At 50.4% G+C, this 24,909-nt stretch overlaps 2 protein-coding genes across 10 annotated transcripts; one reads left to right on the plus strand and one right to left on the minus strand.

Annotated features, from left to right (window-relative positions):
- The first annotated feature begins 4,571 nt into the window (after window positions 1–4,571).
- FBXL15 (F-box and leucine rich repeat protein 15) lies at window positions 4,572–11,353 on the plus strand. 7 transcript variants are annotated; one of them, XM_030275969.4, is made up of 4 exons: window positions 4,572–4,764; window positions 6,622–6,872; window positions 7,607–8,109; window positions 8,469–11,353. In XM_030275969.4, the coding sequence occupies exons 2-4, from the start codon at window positions 6,690–6,692 to the stop codon at window positions 8,656–8,658; spliced, it is 876 nt and encodes a 291-aa protein (XP_030131829.1). In that variant the 5' UTR covers window positions 4,572–4,764; window positions 6,622–6,689; the 3' UTR covers window positions 8,659–11,353. The 7 variants fall into 7 exon arrangements, with proteins under 7 accessions (XP_030131829.1, XP_030131833.1, XP_030131830.4 ...); XM_030275973.4 differs by lacking the exon at window positions 4,572–4,764 and adding an exon at window positions 4,908–5,004; XM_030275970.4 differs by lacking the exon at window positions 4,572–4,764 and adding an exon at window positions 5,084–5,159.
- Window positions 9,694–20,786, minus strand: CUEDC2 (CUE domain containing 2). 3 transcript variants are annotated; one of them, XM_030275974.4, is made up of 10 exons: window positions 20,639–20,786; window positions 19,750–19,878; window positions 16,609–16,700; window positions 15,637–15,780; window positions 15,252–15,313; window positions 13,679–13,812; window positions 12,671–12,841; window positions 12,269–12,330; window positions 10,567–10,627; window positions 9,694–10,207 (listed from the first exon to the last, which is right to left on the minus strand). In XM_030275974.4, exons 3-10 carry the CDS (start codon window positions 16,680–16,682, stop codon window positions 10,061–10,063), a joined length of 855 nt encoding a protein of 284 aa, XP_030131834.1. In that variant the 5' UTR covers window positions 16,683–16,700; window positions 19,750–19,878; window positions 20,639–20,786; the 3' UTR covers window positions 9,694–10,060. The 3 variants fall into 3 exon arrangements, with proteins under 3 accessions (XP_030131834.1, XP_030131836.1, XP_041572833.1); XM_030275976.4 differs by lacking the exon at window positions 20,639–20,786 and adding an exon at window positions 20,225–20,499; XM_041716899.2 differs by lacking the exon at window positions 20,639–20,786 and adding an exon at window positions 20,023–20,177.
- Window positions 20,787–24,909: the final 4,123 nt, after the last annotated feature.

Consider the following 24,909-nt stretch of genomic DNA (forward strand, 5'->3'; position numbering starts at 1 on the left):
TCTAGAAAGGTGCTGCAGCTGCAGCTCCACTTGGGGTAAACACTTCAGTGCACCCCAGGGCTGCTTCTCTGAGCTTAGTGGGGGTTGTCAGAGCCATTTCCTCGCTGGTGTGCTTTGTGCTAAAGGCATTGCAAAGGGTGCAAGGGCATATTCTGCCTAACTGCTGCCAAAATCAGTGGAGCTGTTCTATAGCCTCAGGGCACAGCACAGGCCTGCAAAGGGGGACCGTCACTCCATTGGCATACGGGCTCTTCTCAACCCAACTGACTGGAAGCATCATGGAAATAGCAACTCCAGCCACACAGGCAATGAGCCCCAGTGAAAGCAAGGGAAGCTGCACTCCCCTCACCTCTGCATTGAGGGCTCCAGGGCAACCAGGTAGATTGCATATGTTCCCTCAGGGCCTAGGCATAACTACATGGCTCTAATTAATGCCCTTTACCTCCAGTGCCAACACCCAACCACATCCTAGTCATATATTACAGAAGCCATTGCAGCACAAGCCAAGTCTTTAATGGGCTGATGCACTTATCTGTTATTGCACTAGACTTGTGGTTAAAGATAAATGCTGAAGATATCCTCCCTTGGATAGTCCTATACAATTGCTCTTCTGTGGCTTAGTCAGGGCAAAAAGTGCTGGAGAGCCTTCCTGAAGCCTCTCCCACCCAGACCTGGAACAGGGCAGAGAAAACCTGCACTGTCCTATGCCTCTTGCACCTCCTCTGCATGGGACACTCTGTGGGATTGTGGCAGGATTTTTCAGGGTGAAAGGCATTCTAGAAGAGGATACAGACTGCAAAATATCTTACCAGAGAGAAGAACCTAGGCGGACTCTACATGAGGGATAGCTGCTGCCTGCCCCTCTGCCAGTGCCCTCCCCAGTGTCCCAGCTGCCTGTCTTGTGCTGCTCCCTCTTGCAGGAGGAACAGGGGCTCGGAAGAGTGGAGTTGTAGAGAGGTGGTAGCAAACACTGTGTGCTGGGCCTCAGAATGAGCTGTAACAAAATATTTCTGTAATGCCCCAGGCACAGCTGCTGTTACAGAAATCCTCTCAGATTCTGTCCCAGCCCAGGCAGCACCCGCATAGGGAGCAAGCTTCCTCCTGCACCAGCATTGCTCTGTCAAGATGAAGGCAGAAATGACAGCATGATAAAACCTGTCCTGGAGACGTGGGAGGTGGGGCCTCAGCACAGCTTGAGCCATAAATAATCTCCCTACACAGCAGTTAGGGGAACAATTGTGTGGGAGTATCTCTTGGTAAAAAGATGCTCAGGAAAAGATGGTCTTGAAGGAAAGCAAGGGATTTCTGAGTGGCGAGGTGGGCTCTCCAGTGAAGAAAGAGCTTCCTGGGTGCCAGCAGGTCATTCACCAGACCTACCTCACCATGGTGAGTCACTGCACCAAAGAGACAAATTTAGTCTGAAACAACCCAAATCACCCGTACTCTGGTGTAGCCTCCCAGGACAGGCTTGTGCTGCAGCACAGACCTTCAGACTGCTCTCCAGCTAATCTATGCAGCAATACGATGTGATCCCTTACCCATACCTTCAGACTCAAGATTCACATGGGGAAAGGTGAAAGGGTGTAAAGGGAAGTGAGAGCAACGAATACAGAGTATTTTATGCAGAAAAGAGACAGTAAGCCGCAGCACACAGTCTGACCCAGCACAGGATGAACACAGTCACATCCAGGATTGTGTAAAAGGCCTTGAAGGTCAGTTATAGAGGAGTAATTACAAATATAGCCAGAAAACTGAGCAAAATGGCTGTCATGGAAATGTGTGGAGATAAATTCAAAGGGCACACTGAAAGCTTGAATGCAGGGGATTCATGAGTGGGATGCTGCAGAACAACCCTGTATTTCTGTTTTGCTGGGAGCTTCCCATGCATAATCCTCTTTCAACCTTGGCTTGCAGAACTTGGTCTTGCTTTACTTCTGTTTATTTATTTTTTTTTTAGCCCTGACTGTATAGTCAAATTATTTTCTGAATAAGAAGTAGGAAGGTGGCATGTACACAGAAGAGTTGAACAGAAGTCACCATGTGTTCTTGTTTCACCAGCTTAGAAATGGAGTCTGGTTACACTGTGCAATCTCAGCACTGACTGACAGCAGAGCTTACCCTATGAGCTCAATACCTTCTCCCATGCAACCAAGAAGTCCAGCTGTGCTCCAGTCCAACCCTGAGAGTGATGGAGGCTGTCAAACTTATCCTGCAGCCAGAGAAAAGATGGAGCCAGATCCTTTGAAAGAACCTGATGAGAGTCCAAGAAAAAACAGTGTTGAGAGGCTTTACTGAACTTCTGTGGTATTGCATTCACGTAGCTCTCACATCTAAGAGGAGTGAATACTGCAGAGTTACTGGTGTCCTTGACAAAATCTTGACAAGTTTCTTCTCCCACTTGAGACTAGTAGAAAACTGTAAAGAAAATGGCCCCGAAGTCTTTGCAAGGCTAAAGGTGTTTAGCCAGCACAGTGCCAAGCCTTCATACGAGGTGACAGGTCTATCCCAGAACATGGGGATAATATTGGCTTGGCATCATATTGATCTCCTAAAAATAAGTTGTACTCTTGGACAGCACTAGCTTCTGGAAACCCCAGCAGGCTTGCAGAAACCCAGCCAATCTCTGAATACACCTCTGACATGGAAATATTTCAATTGGAATGGAGTGGAATTTTCAATGCAAGGGAAAAGTCAAAAGGCATAAGTGGGGAAGACTTGCCCATTATAGCTAGAAAATCAGGAGCATCTCTGGAGAAAAAAAAAAAAAAAACAAACGAATGACAAAACCTTGGGTTCCTGGCTCGAGGCCAGCTCTTCTAACCACAAAACTTCCCCTCCTTCAGGGCCCAGTTTCCTAAATCTCATCTCCACTTCCTAAAGGGTGAGGTGATGACCAAACTGCTTCTCTAGACTCTTCAGAAGTATAGCTGAGCATCAGCACCGCCTTGCAACAGTGGAGCTGGCTGAAGTCTCTGTTCGCTTCAGGGGATGTTCACTCAACTGAAGTCTCTGTTCACTTCAGGGGATGCTCATGAGGTTGAAGATGCCATGCCCTGGCTCTGTGAGCTGCCAGCACCATATGTTTCCAAGGAATGTACCAGAAAGCTGCACCAGCAGCAATTGTTGTGAGCTAATCTGCTTCCTCCCCCTGGTGCTCAGCTTGGTCGCTCATTACTATGGATCCACTCATGGCCTGAGGCAGTAGCCCTTTCTCCCACAGGACATCAGTGGCCACGGGGATAACAGGAGTGCCAGGGAACTGAACAGTGTCCCCTGCGTGTTGAAGGTACCTGTGCAATACACTCCCTCAGATGTCTTGCAAGAACTGCAGGTGTCATAGCCCAGCATTCACCAGGTCCAACACAGAAAGATATTTTGGCAGACCTGGTTGAGGTATTATGAATCAACTAAAAATGGGCATCCAACTGAAACTTAAAAATGAGACCTATAGACACCTCTCAAGAGAAATGCAGACCCCACTTTGGCAGAATATTATCCAAAAGAAAGGCAGAAGTTTGCTGCAAATTTTGATTGAGCAGAGCAGAATAAAGCTGAGCTCAATCTTCAAGCTTGTCTGCTTTGGGCTGTCCCTTCCCCGCACAGCTACAGTGGATAACACCCCCCAAGCCCTGTACTGCAGTGCTGTACAGCTGTTTCACAACTGCTCTGCATATAGGAAAACTCGATAGACATGAGCACAAAACCAGGGCTGGTTTGGGATCCTTACCATTGGTGTAGACCTAAGTTGCTGAGTTCACTGAACATCCTGATGGTGTAAAGCTGTGTCTCAGCACAAACCTGTACAATACACTAACAGTCTCTGATGTTCTTTCTGCATCTGCAAACAACCTGTAGACAAAAAACCAGAACAATATGAACATTTCATAGCTGGGAAGTATCCTTAATTCCTAGTACCTCACACATACATCTCAATAGCTGTAGCCAGCCAACTGGCCAAACCCCTCACAGGCCAGGAGCTCTCAGGCCCTTGGGGCACTTGTAAACCTTAGTGGCCATAACCAGCCACATGTCCAACTTCCACCACTCCTGCCCATAGGCCCAGTGATTCTATACATTAAGGGACTCTGCCAGTGTGCAGTGGGAAGTCATGTCCACAGGGAAAGAAAGAGCTGTCCCAGGACATGGCCAGGGGCATTCTTAACTCCAACAGAAAATTTAAAACCCTGCATCATTTGTCCTTTAAATGAGAAATGCACTTCAGAGAGCCACTGGAAAACTCGAGGAGCAGGTGCTAAGTGTCCTGGGGCAGACAGGATGGGTAGCTTCCCGCAGAGGAAAAAATACCTTTTTGCAAACCAGCTTCTACGTTTTGAGGAAATGAGCAGAGCAGGGTGCACAGACAGATCATTGCTTTCCAGGAAACTTGGGACCAGGGATTTAGGATTTGTTTACTGTCTGTAGGGCCTGCTCTTTCGCCAGGTGGTTTTTTTTTAATAGTTTCTATGTCCGCAGTAATCAGCAGGGTGATGCTATGCTGCACAAGTCAGCAGGTCTCAGTCCCGAGACAGCGATGGAGTCACACGCCCTGTGCCGGCTCGGAGGTGTGGTGTGCGAGTGCCGCACCAGCGCGGACCGGGTGCCTGCCGGTGCCCGCTCCGCAAACCGACAGCGGGGAAGAAGGAGCAGCATCCGTTTCTACGGGGTCGTTATGGCAACTGCGCGGGCAGGAGCCCGGGCCGCTTCTCCGCGGGGGCTGCGGGAAAAGGGAGGGACCCCGCCCCGTCCCCGGGGCTGCGGAGGCAGGTGGGGCACCGGCGGGGGAGTGGAGCGCCAGGAGCCGGTTGGCAGTGTGGGAGGATGCGGGCTGGGAGCGGCGGGCCGCGGGCAGCCCCGGGGCGGGGACAGCCCGCTACCGGCGGAGGAGCGGGGCCCAGTGGCTGCCGCTGTTATGAGCTCCAGGGATTGCCCTTTCCCGGGGATCCGTCCACTCCTGCGGCGGGCAAAGGCAGCACAGCCCGCTGGGAGAGCCGCGGATCCGGGCAGGTGGCTGGGGAGGGTCTGGCGGGGCCGTCGCTCACCGGCAGCAGCGGGTCCCGGCTCCGCGTGGTGCTGAACGGACAGCGGCGCCGCGCCGCGCATGCGCGCCCGCCCGCCGGGGCAGGGGCGTGCGCTGGGACCGGGCAACGGCGGCAGCCGGGGTGCGCCCGGGAACCGGGGCCGTGGGGAACGGCGGCAGCCGGGGTGCGCCCGGGAACCGGGGCCGTGGGGAACGGCGGCAGCCGGGGTGCACCCGGGAACCGGGGCCGTGGGGAACGGCGGCAGCCGGGGTGCACCCGGGAATCTAGGCAGCTGCGCGGCTGAGCCGGAGGAACTGAGGCCGTGGGGAACTGAAGCGGCTGGTGTGCGCTGGGATCTCGCGTCGCTGGGGAAACGGGAACTGAGGAACTGGGACAGGCGGTGTGCTCTGGGGAACCGGGGTAGCTGCGGGGCTGCAGCCATCGGAGTGCGCTGGGGAACTGGGGCCGTGGGGATCTGGCGGTCTGGGATAACTGAGGAACTGGGACAGGCGCTGCACGGGGGAGCGGGTGCGCCCCGTGAGCTGGGCCACCGGAGCGGTGTGGGCGCCGCGCCGCTGGGAGCGACCTGCGGTGACCAGCGTGGCCCGCGCTCCCGCCGGCACTCCCCGCCGCGGCGCGGCGCTCCGGACCGGTCCCGGTAGCGCGCGCTGCCGCCGGGGCGCGGCCAGGGGCGGGGCCGAGGGCGGGATGCGGGGCGCGCGCACTTCCGCCCGCCGCCGTGACGTCACGGGTGGCCGCCGGTGTCCCGGGCGGGTGCGGCGCCGGATGGAGCGGCCGGGGGAGCCCCGGCGGGGCCGCAGGTACCGGGGGTCTGGGGAAAGGCAGGGCTGGGCTGTGCTGTCCTGTCCTGTCCTGCCGCCTCGCCACGGCGCACGGGCAGCGGGACGGTGTCCTGGTGCCGGCGGCGCTCTGGCGGCCGCTCCGCTGCGGCGGCGGGGTAGCCCGGGAGCGGCTCTGGGGCCGAGCGAGGCCCCCTTGGGACGGTGGGGCAGGAATGGCCTCGGATGAGGACCCCCCCAAGTGCGGCTTTGCTGGGGCCGCGTGTAACCGCGGCTCGGTGGGCTTTGGGCCGCCGGCACCCCTCTGCTCCTTCCCTTGGCGGCCGAGGCTTCATCTCCGCAGAGCCGCTGAACGCCCGCTCCTCGGAGGGAGGCTCCCTGCCGGGAGCCCGGAGCCTTGTTTCTCCCCGGGAACGAGCCCGTAGCCGGTCTCGCCCCCTTGCAGGGTGCCCGAGTGGGCCGGCATGGATGCGGGGACTGGCTGACAGATAGAGCGATGCTCGGACATGAACGCTGGGCACAGCTACTGTGCGACCGGTGCGGTAACGCTGCAGCAGCTTCTCGCTGCTTTGCTGAGGGACAGGGCCTCCTTCAGCAGCTGAGGGAAAGCCCCAAGCTCTCCTGGAGGGCACTGTGGGCAGGCAGACTCGGATGCCTGAGCGGGGAACGTCCCAGACTGGGGAGGTGGTGATGCAGGCAGCAGGCACGGCCCTGCTGATGGCTAGCCAAGGGGCTGTTCCCTGTGGGCTAACTGTGGGAAATGTCGTCGAGTCTGAGTCTTTCTTTCTGGCTGTTCCTCCTAGAGGCATCCAGCAGTAGGTGTGAGCTGATCTTGCCTGGCTCCTGCAGTAGCCTGGCTCTCTGGTGTCTGATGATGAGTGTGACCCCGACCAGGGGATGCCTCCTGGACCTGCCGTGGGAAGACATCTTGGTTCCACATATCCTCTGTCATCTGCCACTGCAGCAACTCCTGAGCCTTCAGAGGGTCAGCAAGTCATTCCAGTCTCTCATCCAGTTGTACCTGGCCAACATGCGCTGCTTTGACTCAAGCCAGGTATCGGATGGCTCTGAGGCTGGGGGAGGACACAGATGTCCTACTGCTCTGGAACTAACAGGGGAGCATCTATGTGGGGAGAAGAAACCCTTGGCAAGAAGGGTAGTTTCTGCTCAGGAGCTTGGGTTAATAGTTCAGGTGTCAAACTGGACAGATGGGCTTAGGGAGGAGAGGCAGTGATTCAGGGCCCAGCAATGCCAGTGTCTTGAGTAAGAGGCCCTGGGAGGAGTAAGCCTGGAAACTCCACCCAGGCTGTTATGGGGCACTGGCAGGCAGTCTGGAGTTTTGGAGTGGCATGTCCTCACAAAAGTTGTGCAGAAGGTTGGGTCTGATGGGAGATAACTCTGTGCTTGGTCTTCAGGCAAAGTTTTTGCTATTCCTGGGAGCTACTGCCTGGGATTGGGAAAGACTGGGGTGACTGCTATTCTGTGAGGACACAGAGTGGTCTAGCAAAGAAATTTTTGGAGAGCAGAGGTGTGGAGCTCATAATGAGTATATAAATGCAGGAGTGATGATGTGGGATGGAGAAACCAGAGTATCATCTAGCTTGTGGCAGTAGCCTTGGCATGAGGTGAGCAAAGTCTGATGGTAGGGTTTGCCCTGGGATGAGGACAGGGGTTGGCTTTTGTCACTGTTGTCACAGAAGAAGAGAGGAGGGGAGAGAGTATTGGTGAGGACCAGGCTTACCTGAAACCCTGGGGGGATGCCTCATTCTTCCTGGGTTCCCCACGCAGATTGGACCTGCCATCCCTCGAGCCGCTTTTGTTAACCTGTTGAAGGACAACGAAGTTCTGCAGCAGCTGGCACTCCAGAACTGCTCCGACTGGCTGACGGACCAGGAGCTGCTCCCGGTCATTGGGCAGAACCACCACCTGCACCAGATCCAGCTGAAGGGCTGCGCCCAGCTCAGCCGCCACGCGCTTGTGGCCATCTCTCTGAGCTGCCCCAACCTGCGCCAGCTCTCCCTGGCTCACTGTGAGTGGGTGGACAGCCTGTCCCTGCGCAGCCTGGCTGACCACTGCAAGGCGCTGGAGGCTGTGGACCTGACAGCCTGTCGCCAGCTGAAGGACGAGGCCATCTGCTACCTGGTGCAGAAGTGCGGCAGGCTCAAGTCTCTGTCACTGGCTGTCAATGCCAACGTGGGCGACGTGGCAGTTGAGGAGACTGCCAAGTGCTGCCCAGAGCTGGAGCACTTGGACCTCACGGGGTGTCTACGAGTCAAGAATGACTCCATCAGGTACTGAGCAACGTGGGGGGCCGGGGGGGGATGGCACGTGCCTGGGATGGGGAGAGGAAGAGAACCAGAGAGGAAAGGCAGATTTCATGTGGAAAGCAATGAGAGCTTAGTCTGGGAGAGAAGCCACTAGTAAGCCCTTCAGGGGAAGCACTGTGTGCTATTGACAGCAAATTTACCAGCATATCATGGAAGATAGGTCTGGGATCCAGATGTCCCTTATCTCATACCACCATGGTGCTGTCCACAAAAGATGGTGCATGTGTGGCACAGTCACGAGCGCTAGGGTGCTGGGAGAGGAGTGTGAGTGGTGCACTTAGGAGTCCTGACTTGCAACTTGCATATGCTGTCTTTCTTGGCAGGGTCCTGGCTGAGTACTGTCCCAAGTTGCGCTCGCTGAAGGTCAAGCATTGCCACAACGTGGCTGAGTCCAGCTTGAGCATCCTCCGAAGCCGTGGGGTGGAGCTGGATGTGGAGCCTCCACTGCAGAGGGCTCTCGTTCTGCTGCAGGATGTGGTTGGCTTCGCCCCTTTCATCAACCTTCAGATCTAGAACTGCTGCTGCTGGGGAGGGGGGGACTGACACAATGCTGGGATCCCAGAAGGATGCCGGAACTGGCTGCTGTAGAGACGTGCAGAGGTTTGAGGTCAGTCCCATTGCTGAGGCTGGCCTGAGTGGGGCTCTCTTTCCTCTGGGGCTGAGTGTTCGTAAGTGGACTTCATTGGTGCCTCTAGGGAAAGTAACTCCCTCTGCAGTGGCGTGGAAAGAGCGAGTGATTTGCAGGAACACCATGGTGCTGAACAGGTGCTTGGTCAGGCCAGCTAATAGATAGGACTTATTACTTGTTGTATTTTAAATCTTTAAGCGGCAGCTGTCCAGAAAGCAGGAGAGTGTTTGGTGGGGACTGTCCCCTGGGGTGGGTGTGCAGGGCATGCCAGCAGAGCTGTGGAGCAAACCAAACCAGCTGGAGCAGAAAGAATAGCCACCAGCCCTCCTCTTGGGAGAGGGCAGGCCCCTCGGGGCTCTGGGAGGGCAGTGAGCCTAGCTTCAGCCCACAGCCACTGACTAGCCTGGCACCAAAAGGACTAGTATGATCCCAGTTCAGGCAGTGTGTCTGCCCAGGCCTAGGTTTAGGTTGGAGCAAGGTGGGAGTTGTTTTCAGGGGGAACATGCTCCTAATGGCAGTTTGACTGACAGAAGACAAACCTAACTGTGCTGTCACTGAAAGCAGTTGGTCATTGTCATTTTTTTCTTCCAGCACCTGACTTAATATTTTAGTAGTGCCCAGGCCTGCTACTGTATTTTGCTCTCTGTTGTGTGGCTGGAGCTTTGGCTCTCAACAGTGATGAGAAATGGCAGGAGCACTGACTCTACAATCAGCTGGAGTTTATGGAGAGAGCTGCAGATTGTGTTGGCAGGGAGAGCCTAGTTCTGGAGTTGAGCCTAAGCCCTTTTATCCGCTAGGCAGTTAACAAACAGCAGCAGCATCTTGAGAACATGATGAAGAGAGTAATTAGAGGAAGAGAGGATGACCCTGCTCGTGTCTTTGGAGGCAGTGTTGTAAACATGTGCACGCTCTGGCTGAACTACACACCAAGTCACATCATCTTTATTAATACTGGCACTTAAAGCAACAGTGCACAAAGACTTGTTAAAAAGGTTGCTGCAAAAGCACATGCCGCATTTCAGATCTAAAAATGTCCCATGCAAGGAATAGCAGAGAAAGCCCAGGTCCCGGTGAGCCACTGTGGTGTGCCCCTGGGGGCAGAAGGACAGCTACACAAGGAGAGAAGTCTCCTCAGCCAGGTTAGTTGAGGAAGCTGAAAGCAGTGTCCTGACTTCCAGGTTAGTTCAAGTTAGTGGCAGGTGGAGTTGCCTCATTCTTAGCACCACACATCCATCCTGCCATGCCTGGCAGTGAGGTGGAAGGCTGAAGAGCAGGAGAACATGGCTGTCAGTGGAACTTGTACTTCCTGGCTGGTTTTAGGCTGATGTAGGTTCTCTTCATCTCCTCGCTCTCAGGCTTCTTGATGTCTTTGTACCTCTCTCCTTTTGTACTCACCACCTGGTTATCAATGTAGCGGATCAACTTCTTGGGAGCCTGGAAAGATATTAACATCAAGTGGATGGACAGCCACACTGCTAGAGAAATGGAGGGGGCAAGCAAAAGCAGAGCTGCACTATGGGAGGTGGGTGGGCTGCTTTACCATTGTCTGTGTTGGGAATCTTGGCCAAAACTGGGAAGGATGCTGATAGGAGGGAGCAAGAGCCATGGTAGTCAGGAAAGGTAAGAACTGACATTTCCTGCAGCACCTTAGCTGAGCTAATCTTCCCTCTTTGACTGATGGGTTCTATGAACGGACCTGCCTTTGGCCTGCCCTGTTGTTTTTTTGGACTTGTAGCCTGGTTTTATTTTAAACCTTGGAACATTCAAACTCCTGGCGAGCTGGACCTGCTTACCTCTTTGGGTGGAGCTGGCCGATGTGTTTTCTGATCATCTGCACTATCCACCATCATGTATCTGAAACACAAGAAACATTTGGTGAACACTGTAATATACATTGCCTGGGACTACTCAAATCCTATGTCCCTTCTCCCCTGGCTGGTTTGTGTCCTATTGCCCACACTGCAGCGAGGAAAACTTGATGTTCCTCTCTGGGTGAAATGGGCAAGTATGTCACCCTCCTGGTGAGAATCTAGCAGGATTCTCCTGGAGTAGCATCCTTAGCTGTATGTGAAGGGTATTGAAAACTCAGGTGGTTGAGAATGCTGATAGCCACTGCAGAACTGAGAGAGGTACTGAGGTCTGGTGTGTTCTGCCATTGGGGCAGCTTTGTTCCTTCCCAGTCCAAGTGATGGTAGCCAAATGAGACACAGGTGAGATTACAAGACCAATCTGTCTGCTTTTGCTCTGAATGATGGTGTTCCTTTCACACTCCTCCTACTACTTGACTATGAAAAAGGTCTGTGCTGGAAGCAACTTGATAAAAGCATCACCTCATTTCCTGTGTAACTGAAACATCAGGGTCCAAGCATTTGCTTGCTGTACTGCTGAGTTGCTACTCTGAGATTTTGGTGCTGGTTTAGCACAGGTGACCACGACTTCTCCCTCAGTAGTTAATATAGTTACTCTTGTGTATCTTCAGCTATGGCGATCTGCTTTCTGTACCTGTGCTTGAGTGATGTTTAAAGTACAGGATGTTGCCAAAATGTCATTAAAGTGAAGTTCTCAGAAACAGAAAAAGAAGCTGGTGTTTTTTTATTCCCTTGCCTGTCACTCTGAAATGAGCCTGCACAGGAGATGGGCAAGGACAGGGATTACTACTTCTGCCTTGCTTTGTCTTTGGTAGCCCATTGACTGTTTATCCTGTCCTTGGGGAGAATGTAAAGTGGAAAAGATGTGGCTGGATAGATGTGTGGAGGCTGCATGCCTGCATGAGGATACTCATGAAAGATGAGATCTTAAAGCAGATAGATGAAACCACAGTGTGGGTTCTCCCATTGAGAATTAAATGCTTTTAGTAATGAATATAGGTAAACTAATCTAGATCTATTTTCATTCCCAAGAAGCCCATAGGAGGACTTCAGAGGGGTTTCTTTAAATGCATTGAATTCACACCTTCAGCAATTGAGATTTAATCTTCCCAGTGCTGTTGTACAGGCAGTCTCTTGAAGGTATCTTTAACCTTGTTTGGACTGTCTCCAAGAATGGAGGTATGAATGAGTTACTGTAGTTCTACAGGTCACCATGTGTTTGTTACCTGAGCTGCAGCATGATGTTTGTGCCTTGAACCTTTAACCAGGACCTCAGCTAACAGCACTGTGACTTACACTGTATCTATAGGAGGCTGAAACCTTGCACACAGCCAGTGCTGTGACCCAGCTGGTACAGATCATGTTTCTGTACCAGAGCTCTAAAAGAAACCAAACCTGTTCTGTTGTTTAGGTTTTGTGGGTTGTTTGTTTGGGTTTTTGTATGTATGTGTTTGGCTGGTTGGTTTATTCTTTTTTTTTTTTCTTCCCAGCTGATGATTGTATTTGTGCTTAGATGTGTTCAGCCAATACCCATCCCTAGTTCTTTAAAGACCACACTGTTCCCCAAACTGCTACCTCTTCATTGATTTGGAGCAAAACAAGACATTCTTTGCTGCTGGGTACTTACTTCTGTAGGATGACCTGTTTTAGTTCCTCATGGTTGGGTGCTCTGCGGGGCCGTGCCAGTTCCTGGGAGGAGACAAGTTGGTGTGTGAATAGCACCACAACAGGGTGCTATTCATACAGCTTACCTACCAGCTCAGTGAACCCAGCTGCTGGTGGAGCACTCCAGGGGAAAAGGGGTGCCCGCCACAGCTCCACTGGGGTCCTGGCTTGGTTGTGGGCACAGCCTATACTAAGAGAGCCAGGGGAGGGAGAGGAGCTGTCGCTCTGCATGGTCTTCCTGGCTTATCGTGCATAAGGTTTCTGCAGTCAAAATTTCTGCTTGAGCAGACAGCTGTGGCACTTGCATGTCCCTGAGCTCTGCCCTGCTCCTTGGCCCACTGCCACCCTGTTCAGAGTACAGTACCTTCACACTCGAACCTGCTGGGCCAATTTCCACCTTCTCCTCCACAATTAACTGCACTGCCTCTTCCAAGTTCCCCAAGGCCATGGCGAGAGCCTTCTCTCCCTGGCTCACAGTACAGGCCGGGAACATCTCCAGTAGCAGCTCCACCCCATCCTTCAAATCAGCACCTTCCTAGTTGGAGAAACAGACAGAGGTAAGTTGGGGATGCAGTGTGGAGAGGGCTTCTGAAAAGGGCCTCTGGTTTTTCATGGTCAGGAAATTCAGCTTGCCCTTTGCTGAAAGCTCTCTCTCCTTACCATCATTACTAAATCTGATTCCTGAAGCTAACAGGGGACTGTATCTTCTTGCTCTCTGATCTCCTCTTGCTCTCTGATCTCCTCCCCCTGTATTTCAACTTTCTTTAAGGCAGGGCTCCTGTAACCTGACTCATCTGTGTGGCCAAGCTTAAGAGTGAGCTTCCTGGACCCTGTGGTGCACATGCCTGGCTCCTGCCCACCTTGTGAATTACATGTACTTTGAATAGAAAGGAAAGGGCCTGCTAAACACTGACCTGATGCTACATCAGAAGGAATCACCATAGCAGCATTTGCTAGAAGGCTGTGGACACAGAATGCTTGTACTGCAGAGCAGGAATAGATCAGTACTGGAGAAAGAGCAAGCAGGGTGTGGGGGAGGAAGGTGGGGTTAATGTAGAAGGTACTGCAGTACCTGTAGCTGCTGTGGGATCTCTGAAGGCACTAGGACAGGATCTCTCAGCCATTGCTCTGGCTTACCCTTTCCAGACACTGAAAAGGATGAGCCAGAGCATTGACTCACAGTCTGTCAGCACATAATTTTCTGACAGTCTTGCTCAGGCCATACAATGGAGAAGATCATGGACACAAGTGATGCTGTCATAGCCTATGCTGTGGTTCCTTCCAAAGCTGGAAAATGCCCTCAGGTGGTGCTGGTAGCCTAGTGCTGTGTGACTGTCCCCAGTGTTCCTGCTCCTCTGCGGGGTACTCATACCTGGGCCCCGGCTCCGTCTGTTAGAGTGCACAGTCTTTCCCCGTTGCAGGCTCCAGCTCCAGCCTCCTGGCCCTTGGTGAGATCTTCAGAGGGCGCTTCACTCCTGCTTTCCACAGCCTTTTGGCCAAGTTTTTCTTAAAGACACAGTGATATCTCCTGAGGAACAGTCCCACTAAGGCTAGAGCTCTGTGCTTTCTGTTGGCATTAGATTGCTAGCGCATTGTGTGCCAAAGCAAATCTCTTCTTAAGTGACAAGACTTGGAAGCACTACTGTTTCTCCTGCCCTCGTCAGGGATAGCTGCAGCTCTGCTCCCACTGATCTGCAGGAAGCCAGTGCTAGCACATGCTGGAGTGCCTGAGTTCTGCATTTCCAGGCTGAAAAGGGCATAGGTTGCTTGCAAATTCAATTATACTTTTCAATTCTCAATCTGCTAGTGCTTTGGTTGTGGATACTTCCATTTCTAAGAATTCCCTGGTATTTGCTCTTCGAACTAAGATGCAGTTTTGATTTTCAACTTGGGAATACACTGTGTTAGCCTGCAGCCTGGGGACAAGCCAGCACATCCTGTGATCAGGTTACTCTGATGCATCTCTTTTTTTATAGGCTCTTTTTCCCACTGTAGGAAGAACCATTTCACTTTTGTTCTGCCCTAAGACTGGGATGGTGCTTTCCTTCCACACTCTGGCTACATCAGGATCCTCAAAGGGTAGGATGCAGGGGAGCAGAGCAGAGCAGTTGATTTTGTCAAGTTCAAGAAAGCAGCAAGTAAGATAAAAGACAGGACTGTCTATTATACATTGTGTAGCCTTCTGGCAAGACAGCAGTGATGTTGCTAGACCAGCAAAACTCAGACTGGTTATGTCCTGGAAGGTCTGATATCCAGGCACTGCAACCTGTCTGTTCTTTAGTGGAAAGTGCCTGTGGAGTTAATTGATACAGCAATCCAGCTGGCCTGTGACTGCTGAGGTTAGAAAGGGCCATTGTCACAGCGTAGTCTTCTGCAGTCCCGCATAGTGCAGGTCAGAGCACATCGCTGATTTTGCATCTGTGCCAGGGTTCATGGATGAACAGGAGGTGAGCTTTGAGGATGCTCAAAGTTAGATGTGATACATGTATTCAGTTGGATACCCTATTTGATGATGTACCTGATAAAGGCTGCCCAGTCATAGTGCCACTTAGGCAGATGGCTATCAGAGGCAGGCAGAAATCCTCTTTCAGAATTAACTTACAGCAGAATTTCAACAAGCAGCCCTGAATTGGCTATTTCTTTCTTATTACTCTGGCTTTGATCTTAATAGAGGTATATGGAGAATTGATCAAGTGTTTTTCATGCCAGTATGTCTTGGACAGTATTCCATATGACTCCAATCTCCCATCTCCCATTTGTTGATGTGAAAAACCTGACTGAATGTTGAAAAAACCCCCAAGCTTGTCAATCAATTTGGGCTACCTTTTGAGCTCCTAACTGTGGCAAACAAGTTTGTACTTTTTCTGTGACATTGTTCAACTCCAAATATTAAGACTAAAAACATGTACAGATCTTTTTGTGCTGAAATTGTTTGTGTAACTCACCTTTGTTGCGAGCTTCACCAAGCCTTTCTGAGAGGGAGAACATCATTTCGCAAACATCCCCACTGCAAGAGACAGAAGCTGTATAATAAGCATGAGGAACAAAAGCACTAGCTTATCTTACTTGGCTACCATTTTATAGAAAGACAAGGCTTGATGGGAAGCGCAGTAGAATCAACTGGTATTTCAGAAAACCAAGGACCTACTTGCAAACTATATTAGGATTAGCATCTGTGTATTCAGGCAAAGAGGGACTTATTATCATGGCTCAGGTTCAGTACTAATACATTTTCAACTGGGTATAACAAAAGAATTTGTAGTACTGAGGGTCTTGGGGCCATGCTCTCGGTGCATGGCATGCACATACAAACCAGTAACAATCACATACCTGTGGATTTCTGCAAAACCAGGGATATATGCCTCCATCATTTCCACAAAGGTGTCCATATCAAAAGTCTCTTCAGAGGACTCTGGTGAGCCCAGCTCTTCCAGAACACCCGTGATATAAGAGAAGAAAACATCATCCATCCCACTGGAGACAAAGAGAACACAGAGAGCAGGGTCAACAAGCCCATTTTTTCCTTTCTCTCCATCCCCATTCTGCCTAACCTTGTCTCTTTCTAATACAGCAGCAGCAGGACCCATGTGACTGTATGTTATGAGGAGATACCACCCCTAAGGCCCAGCAGCAGATGGCCAGTGGTTGAGAGGGAAGCATTAACAGATAAATAGTGCATGTGGTCCTGCTTCCTGGGCAGAACTGAACGAAAGCCCCAGCGTGTGTTCCAGAGGCTGTGCTCCTGTGAGTGCTGCAGCTGAAATAACCAAAATAGTCCAATGTTCAAGACCTTGGCTGTTCTAGATTAACTGGTATTTCAGCTCAGGTCATCATATTCTGTTAAGTTACACTTTCTATGGGATACAATGATACAGTGTTCTCTGCTTGCTGCTCTCCAGCTTGTGTCGCTGCTGCCACCAGCCGCCAAAGTAGCTGCTGTGTTCCAGCCTCAAGGTGGCTGTATCTCTGCATGCAGGCAGAGTTCAAAACAGGGAGAGGCCTGACATAGATGATCCTGCTCAGCCATTTGGGAGCGCTGTGTAATGAAGGAAATCCCATATCCTAATGGGTATTACTAGACAGGAAATTAATCATCTTGGTCATCAAAGAAATGACATTGCAAATTGCAATGCTAAACTATAGTTGTTCCAGCATTCCCATCAGAGACTGTGCAAATTACCTACATCCTGGGTCTGACTTAAAAGAGAGCAACACAAAGAACAGGAAAACTACAGAATTCAGTATAATGCACAGAGTGACAATGCAGGAGCAACGATACTGGAACTGCCTATTTCAACATACCTGAGATCTGCTGCAGGGATGTGGGACTGGATGAAGCGTGTCAGTGTGTCTTGAATGATTCTTTCAATCTCCATGTCTCTCTAAGCCTTTTCCTTAAAAAAAAAAAGAAGGAAAAAGAAAACTCCATGTAATTTTAATAAAATCAAAATAACAAGATCAAAGTGCAGGTATGGTATAGGCAAGTGTGCTCTTCCCATGAAAACCATTCACAAATTTCTCCAATGTCTTGTCATCTCTGGATAACAGCAGGCAAAGACATCCATAAAAAGCTGCAGTATGAGGATCCACTGGATAAAGGAGCCCAATATCTTGGGCCCCTCCTGACTGTGTTGATGCTGTCAGTATGCAGCTGTACCATACATTTAAAAAGTCCCCTCTGGGAAGCAAAGCTGGAAATGCAGATGTGTCCAGCTGCAGGAACCAGGGACCTCTTCTGAGCTGGAAGACTGTGGTGTCCAGTGAGGAAGAAACAGGGGGTGGGCTTGTACACTCCCTGCGAAAGGGGTGGACCTTCCAGCTAAGAACATATGCAGCGATGCTTGGACTTGACTCAGGAATGAGTGGGAGGAAGGGTAATGTCTCCTAAAGAAAGGACATCCTAGAGTATATTTTACAGGGAAATACCAAGCAGGGCACAGACAAGTAGTCTGCCAGCCAAAATATCAAAGGTCTCCAGGTCAGGCATGGACTGCCAGGGGAATCCTGCCCAAACAGGAGCCCATTGTTGTGCTTGGTAAATGAACCATTCTACAGTGATGCAGCTGCAACAAGGGACACTTGATAGCCCAAAACTCAGGGGAGTTCTAAGAATCACAGAGCTCCTACAGAAGCAGTGGCAGAAGGGGGCTGCCCACAGCCCTGCTTTGGCTTATCAGTACTGAGCCTGGACTCAACGGGGTGGAAAAAAAGCTGTTTCTTAACCATTCCTTCCCCTTGGGATCAGCAGAGCTGCTGGGTGGACAAATTCCTGGTAGAATCACCAAGTTCTTCCCGGGAAGGAAACCAGCCTTGCATTTAGAGAAACTGATGTAGTCATTGGCCAGAGAGGTTCCAAGGATCATCATGCTCCCATCAGTGCAGCTCTCTCATTTCAACCACACTAGGACCTGACCATGCCTGTTTGACACAGAACCCATGGAACAGTCATGTAGCTTACTAACAGACAATTCTGGTGTCCCATGGGAATCAGAAAGGTTTGGCATTTCCCTAGATGAGTCTTCCAGAGTTAGCAGGATATAAACAAAACCACCCCATGACACTCAGCCAAGTTTAGAATTACGGAACTTGGGACATCAAAACTCCTTCTGCATTAAACTTTCAAATGCTACACTTCTTCTAGTGATGACCTGCAGTAGTTAGGAGATCCACTAGGAAAGCTTATCCTGTGTGCTAAGTTTTGTGTGGGAGTGATTTACAGTGCACAAAATGATCTACAACCCAAAGGCAGGAGAAATCACTCTCCTGAGAGCTCAGTTTTCCTGAAAAGATGTTACCATACTTCTAAACTTCCAGTCATAATTGCAATGTGGGTTTTAAGATCGCTTCATTAGTTGACACGGATTCAAATATATCTGTAGAAGTCCTTCTGGATTTCTTGTTGCAATATGGGTTCTGTGTAACATGTTGCACAGAATCTATTTTTAAAAGCATATGATGAAATTATACTCCTATTGCTCTGCTCACAGCTACAGCCTTACAGTTTTGCACTGTCAGAACAAGAGACCTTCAGCTTCTGGAAATCCCTGTCATTTTCTGACAAACTCTAGTCTTTAAACACTGGGTTTTTTTGCCAAGGAGTGAGCAGTGGAGCATTGTATGTCATCTTATTAAGGCTTAGTCTGAAATGCCAAGAGTGCTTATTTGAATCACATAACATTGCATGGCATACGTATTTCCTCACCTCAGACAGAGAAAAGTGGTATCAGTTCTCAAATTGTGAAAGTGAAAATTACTCATTTTCTGTATTAGATGCTTTGGCCAGCATCTCAACAGGGTTTCCAACCCTATTGTCAGTCCTGAGAACCTGGCAATCTCAGCAATCTCCATCCCCTTGTATTCTCCTTCCCAACGTGTCAATGTCAAATTTATTTTGTTTGCTTGGTAAGGCTTTTTGTAAAACAAATGTAGAAATAATCTCTCTCTAAATGTACCATTGCTCTTGTGGTGAATGAAATAGCTACTTATGTTATATTGAAGAAAAGTTGGTATGAATCTGTCTTCCTCAAAAAAAAAAAAAAAAAAAAAAGGGGGCAAGAATCTCAACTGTTTGCATACAGCTAGATTGTTTTGGAAGGCTCTTTCAACTCCAACTTCAGCAATCATTCTCAAATGGTCAGTGTGATGGAATGGGAATGACAGTGAGCCTTGCTAACTTTTTGCTAACAAGACAGACTTAAGCAATTTAGAAGAATGTTTCTGAACTAAGGAACTGTATATCAACTTTTATGAGATCATAAATTTGCCCACTGATGACTAGAGGTTTCTGCAAGTGGAAGGAGGTGGGTGTTGTATCCTTGGATGTTTCTCAGAACAGGTTAGAGCAAGTTTAGGTAAATCTGATCTGAGAAGGTTTGTTTAGCCCAAGTGTCAGTGAGTGAATAATGGGACAGGGATGGTTCACTGAGCTCTTTCTGAATTTTTTTTCTGAAAAAGCACAGAGCATGTCTTACGCTGCTTGGAGTGTCTGTGCTTGGGGAAGTGCATTTCTCTGGGATATAAGGCCCTCTCAGTGCAGCCTGTGACATACAGGCTCAGAGGGACCTCAAAAGACATGTGCAGGGCAAAGAATGAGCTGTGGCTATACTCCACTGAACTACTTAACTCAAACTTTGCTTAAAAGAAAACTTTCCAGGCTAAATGACACTTTACAGACAATTTCAGTGCTTCTATTTTTTGTCTTTCTTGCTAAAGAAATCCCTGAAAGGGCTTTCACAGTGTGGCTGCTATGGGAAAGCAGGCTGAGGTCACTGTGAGTGTTAACACAATCAACTGCTTAATGCTCTAAAATGAATATAAGACTTTTGTTTATAGCTTAGTCCCAGTAAACTACAGTGATAGAAGATAATAATGCCAGTGGCCAGACTCTGCCCTCCCCTCTAGATCTAGGTGCACTCGGATACTCTCCTGACACAGGGCCCTTACCGGAGCAGACGTGTCACCTGTGCGAGGTCTTCGGCTCTCGGCCACTGTTTGTGATGTCACTTCAGTGCCTGCAGAGGAGCTGACAGCCCATCCTGTGACTGCCGGGCTCAAGCCATGAATGAGGGAACCCTTTTATGGGAAAGGAAAGCTGAATTAGCTGAAGCAGGAGCACAAGAGAATCATTCTGTATACTGGTGTGGGTATGCTTTATGTCACTTGTGACCATTTCCCCTAACACAGAGGGTACACTTTATTCTTTGTAATACAATGTACTTTGCGGAAGGATAGCTGCGAGAGCGGTATCCCTGTCCCTTCAAATCCACTGCGACGCCGCGATGTTTTTCAACACGCACAGTTCAGGCAGCAAGGCCAGCAGTGGTCCCTGCACATCACCAACGTGTTCCCGAAGCACCGGCGGCCTCATCGCCACCGATGCCGAGCACGAGCTGTCTGTCGCGGCTTTAAGGAGACACACCGGAGAGCGAGCACCGGCGCCGCCGCTGTGCAGGTCGCCCCGGGCAGAGCGGCGACACGGGCCGGGCGGCTCCCACTGCGCCCGGGCTGCTCCCGCCACCGGCTGCCACCGCTCCCCGGCGGGGTGCGGGAACACGCGCTGCACGGGCCGGGTCCCCCCGCCGGCCGCCCGCACCGGGGGTCGATCCCCGCACCGCGGAGGCTGCGCGTTACCCCGCCCGGCCCCCTGGCCCGTCTCCCGCCCCCGCGCTGCGGATCCCGGAGGAGAGCCGCAGTCCCGGGTTCCGCGGCGCTGTGTCCCGTGTCCCGTGTCCCCTATCCCCTATCCCGTATCCCCTATCCCGTATCCCATATCCCGCGTCCCCGCGGGCGGGGCGGTAACGGGCGCGCGCCGCCGCCGGGGGTTAGCGGTCACCTGATCGCCCGCGCGCCCCCGCCGCGCCGTCCTCCCTGCGCGCGGGGCCCGCGCGGCGCGCTTGAACGCGTCACGTGGCCGCGCCCGCCGCCAGACGCCGAGGCGCGCGCGGCCCGGCGGGGCGGGGCGGGGCCGCGGCTGCGCACTGCCGCTCCCGCCGCCATCTTCCCTGCGGCAGTGGCCCGGGCGGGCGCGGCGACCCGGGAAAGGCTCCCGGGATCGCTCCGCGCTGCCGAGTGCCGGGGCCGGTTCCCTGCTGAGGGCAGCGCCCTTTCGGGTGTTTGGGCCCGGCTGCCCTGCTCGTCGCTCAGCCGAAGCTCTGTCGCGGGATGCTCCCAGGCTGCGCTCGCGGGCAGTGTCCTGGCTGAAGACTCGCCCGCTACGGCCGGGCTCGGCGAGCCGCTGTATAACCATTAATTCTGCCGGTCTGCAGCACTGCTCCGTGTCTAGGGCAGGCTCGGGTTCAACAGGCACAGGATCAGCTGGGATGGAAAAGACCTCTGAGATCACCGAGTCCAACGTGTGACCACGCACCGACCTGAGAAAGCAGAGCGGGATGGGGACAGGAGCTGAGCGGGATGGGGACAGGGACAGGGTCAGAGCGGGATGGGGACAGGAGCTGAGCGGGATGGGGACAGGAGCTGAGCGGGATGGGGACGGGGACAGAGCGGGATGGGGACAGGAGCTGAGCGGGATGGGGACGGGGTCAGAGCGGGATGGGGACAGGAGCTGAGCGGGATGGGGACGGGGTCAGAGCGGGATGGGGACAGGGTCAGAGCGGGATGGGGACGGGGACAGAGCGGGACGGGGACAGGGTCAGAGCGGGATGGGGACAGGGACAGAGCGGGATGGGGACAGGGACAGCAGAGCGGCTGTTTCCCTGCTGGCTGGCTGCCCTGGCCCGTCCCCAGTCAGGTGAGCTGCTCGCTGCTCTGCCTGGTCTGACAGCACGGTGCTTCCTGGAGCACCTTTGCAGAACCAGCTCTGTTACGCCAGGTGCTGCTTCGGAAAAACCCTAAAGTAGCAAGGCATAGTTGTTTTCCGACTCATGCTCCTCAGTCATGTGTTTCTAAATACCCACCGAATGAGCCTGATTCTGCCTTTGGCAATACTAAAAAAAAAAAAAAAAAAAATTTTAATTTCTGTTGCTTTTGACTGTTTTTAGCTGTACTTACCCATACATTAACCGGAAGTAATCAACTATGCTGCATTAGCTTTCCTTCAGTCCGTGTTTTTGCCTTAGTTTGGTAAACAGTTTGAAATCTTCTACCAAGCCTGCTATTTCTAGTTTCAAATTGTGTGACCCATTGTGTGAAGAACATTCTGAGAATGCAGCTGGTTCTGGAACAGGCTTCATCACAGTGAAGTGGAAGGGAATTTTTGAAGAAAATGAAGTAGCACATGTAAAGCCTGGTCCTGGGGTGACTTTATGATGCTGAATTTTATCCCCATTCATCTGTTTAGCCCAGAAATAAGTTTTGTGCCTTTAAAACTGGTTCCAAGAGTGAAGGGGATGAGAAGGCACTCACAGTTTGTTTGCAGAAACTGCCCTTTCTCCCCCACATTCTTTCTCACGGACTGTGTTGTTTGCAGCACAGACAGCGTGAGAGAGCTCTCCTTTGCTTTTAGTTAATTTTTTTTTTTAGCTAGCTGAGGCTTTTCTTTTTCGTGGGACTGATCAGCCTTGCTTTGAACCAAAAACCCAGAAAAACACCAGGAGCTCACGCCTCTGACCCCCCAGGGCCTGGGATGCAGCATTTTCCATCACAGGAGGGACTGATAGAGACTGAGCTGAGCTACACCCCACAAAAAGAACTCTCTCTGAACTTGCCTCTCTTCAGAACACTGAGAGATTCCATTGTTTAATTTTTTTTTTCTTTCATGTTTGTAAGTCCTTGGCTTCTTAAATAAACAGATTTTTCTACTTTTCTTCCGGGAAATCTTTCCTGACCTGGTGATGGGGAGGGCCAGCTTGAATCTGTTTTCTAGAGGGACCCCATTCAGAATTTTCTCCCAAATTTGCCCTAAACCAGGAGAAGCCCTTAGAAATTAACGATTTTTAAAGCTGTGACAAACAATTGCCTGTTTGACATACCTTTCCTCATCAATTCTTCACTGAATTAGAACAGGCTTTCCTAAACTATGTTATATTAAGGTGTTCTATGAGCATTTTCCAGGTGGTTCATGGCATCCTATTCATCAGCAGAATTTAAGGATTTGTTTTGCCTCAGCCTGCTTTGTAATTTGCTTGGCTTGCTTGGAAACCTTGAGGCCCATAAGAAATTTTGAGAGTTCCCAGATACTGTCAGTTCAGACAATTAAAAAATTCTTACAAATCCTATGATTTTTGTATCACAGATTTTAGAACAACAGCAGACTGGGGCGCTGTTTGTTGTTTTTTTTTCTACAACCAAGATTTTGGAGGTGACCATCAGCCAGGATGACAATGGGAGGAGAAAACCACACTGTACTTTGATGCAGAGGTCTGAGAAAAATCTAAGTTGCAATACCACTGAGATTCTACTGTAACTATTTAAACTTCTTAGTTGTGTCCATTGAGTACACTAGGCTTCTTTTAGTGTACTTTTTTGCAATTTGATATTTCATCTTCCCACCTCACTCTAAACCAAACTGATGTAAGAGAGTGGGATTTTTAAAATTACAGTAATGGAAGAGGACTAATTTTGTAGTACTGGTAACAGATACCAGAAAAAAATATGGCATCTAATAGCTCCCCAATTTTAAGTTAAATTCAGAGAGGTTTGTCCTAAAGCTCAACAAAACCTCCACACGGATTCCCTATACAAGCACACAAAATACACCCTTCATTGAGAGTCCAGGCAGAAAGAAACAACAGCACAGGAAATTGTTCTTGGAGAACCCTTCTACTCGTCAGTCACAGGCTGTTGCAAACCAGAAAGGTTAACACACCATCTAATTATTTGATAGGATTCATATTCCTTCACAAATGTGATGAATAATCCAAGTACATTGAATCGAGCCAGAGGAAAATGGTTCCTTCCCCAGCCTTTTATTAACTCTTTGTGGTATAATGTACTTGAAATCATAGAATAGTTTGGGTTAGAAGGGACCTTAAAGATCAGCTGCCCACTATGGTCGGCGATTTCACCCAAAATGAGTTTGTTCTGTGACATATGTGCGGGTGGACGATTCTTGTACGTGAGAAATTTTTACTTTTACACGTGCTTCTCTTTATATTTGACTTGAAATTAGAGAACAGAAAAGTACCCCTTCCACCTGGTTTTGCCCCCTGCTTAGTGCAGACTTAGTGTTCCTTACAGTGGGTATTACGCTGTTTTTGTATACGCTAGCTTTGAAAGGCTCTGGTAATGGGGCTTAACGTGAACCAAGGCACATTTTACTGGAATGTGTTTCCCGGTATTTAGGCTTATTTCCCATTGTTTTTAACTTATCTTGTCACACGTTCATATGTGTCCTTGAGACTGCTTTAAATCCTTTCCTGTTGCTAAGCCTAGAATATCAGTACACAGCTTTCAGTTTTGTCCAGTGCTTTTATTTTTACTAACCCAAACTGCATTTTAATTGTAGTTTATCTTCAGTCCTCTACAGCCCCCCATTTTTGCAAATTAGAGAAAGGGTATTTTGAGAACAGTCCCTTTTTTTTTTTTTTTTTTTAAAGTAGAAATGAGTGTTCGAACTCAGAGCTCTGTAACAACTTAAACACCTTGCGAACACCCCTTTGGAAGCGCCCACATTTCAGCCGCGGGAGTTCCCGGTTCCCAGCCCCGATTCCCGGGGCCCGGGGAGCGAGCGGCCGGGCGCGCCCCCTGCCGGGCGGCCGCGGAACGGCAGGCGCGGCTCCGGGGGCGCGCTGGGTTTGGCACCGCAGCAGATCTTCCCTGCGCTTGATCCTGGGAAAACTCATGTTGCAATTTCAGAGCCTGACACGTAGAGGAATCTGCATCTCTAGGTTATAGCTCGGTTTATTAGAGCCTATTTTTCTTTATGCTTTCTTGGTAACATGGAGTTCTACTTGAATATTTCCTTGGCTTTTTTGTCCCTCTTTGCTTCCACTTATGTACATATTGTCATAGTTACAAAGGTCTTGTAGTCAAATATGAGAAAATTCTGTGGTTGCGTATGACAAATGAATGTTTCATTCCTGTATTGTGACTTAGCTTTCTAGTGTTCACAGGTATGAAGAATTTTTTTTTTTTTGGGACAGCAAAATGAGCAATTTGTCTAAAAATAAACAGTGAAGTATGTGAATAATAAGTAAATGAATAATT

Source organism: Taeniopygia guttata, chromosome 6 (assembly GCF_048771995.1).
Source record: "Taeniopygia guttata chromosome 6, bTaeGut7.mat, whole genome shotgun sequence".
NCBI lineage: Eukaryota > Metazoa > Chordata > Aves > Passeriformes > Estrildidae > Taeniopygia > Taeniopygia guttata.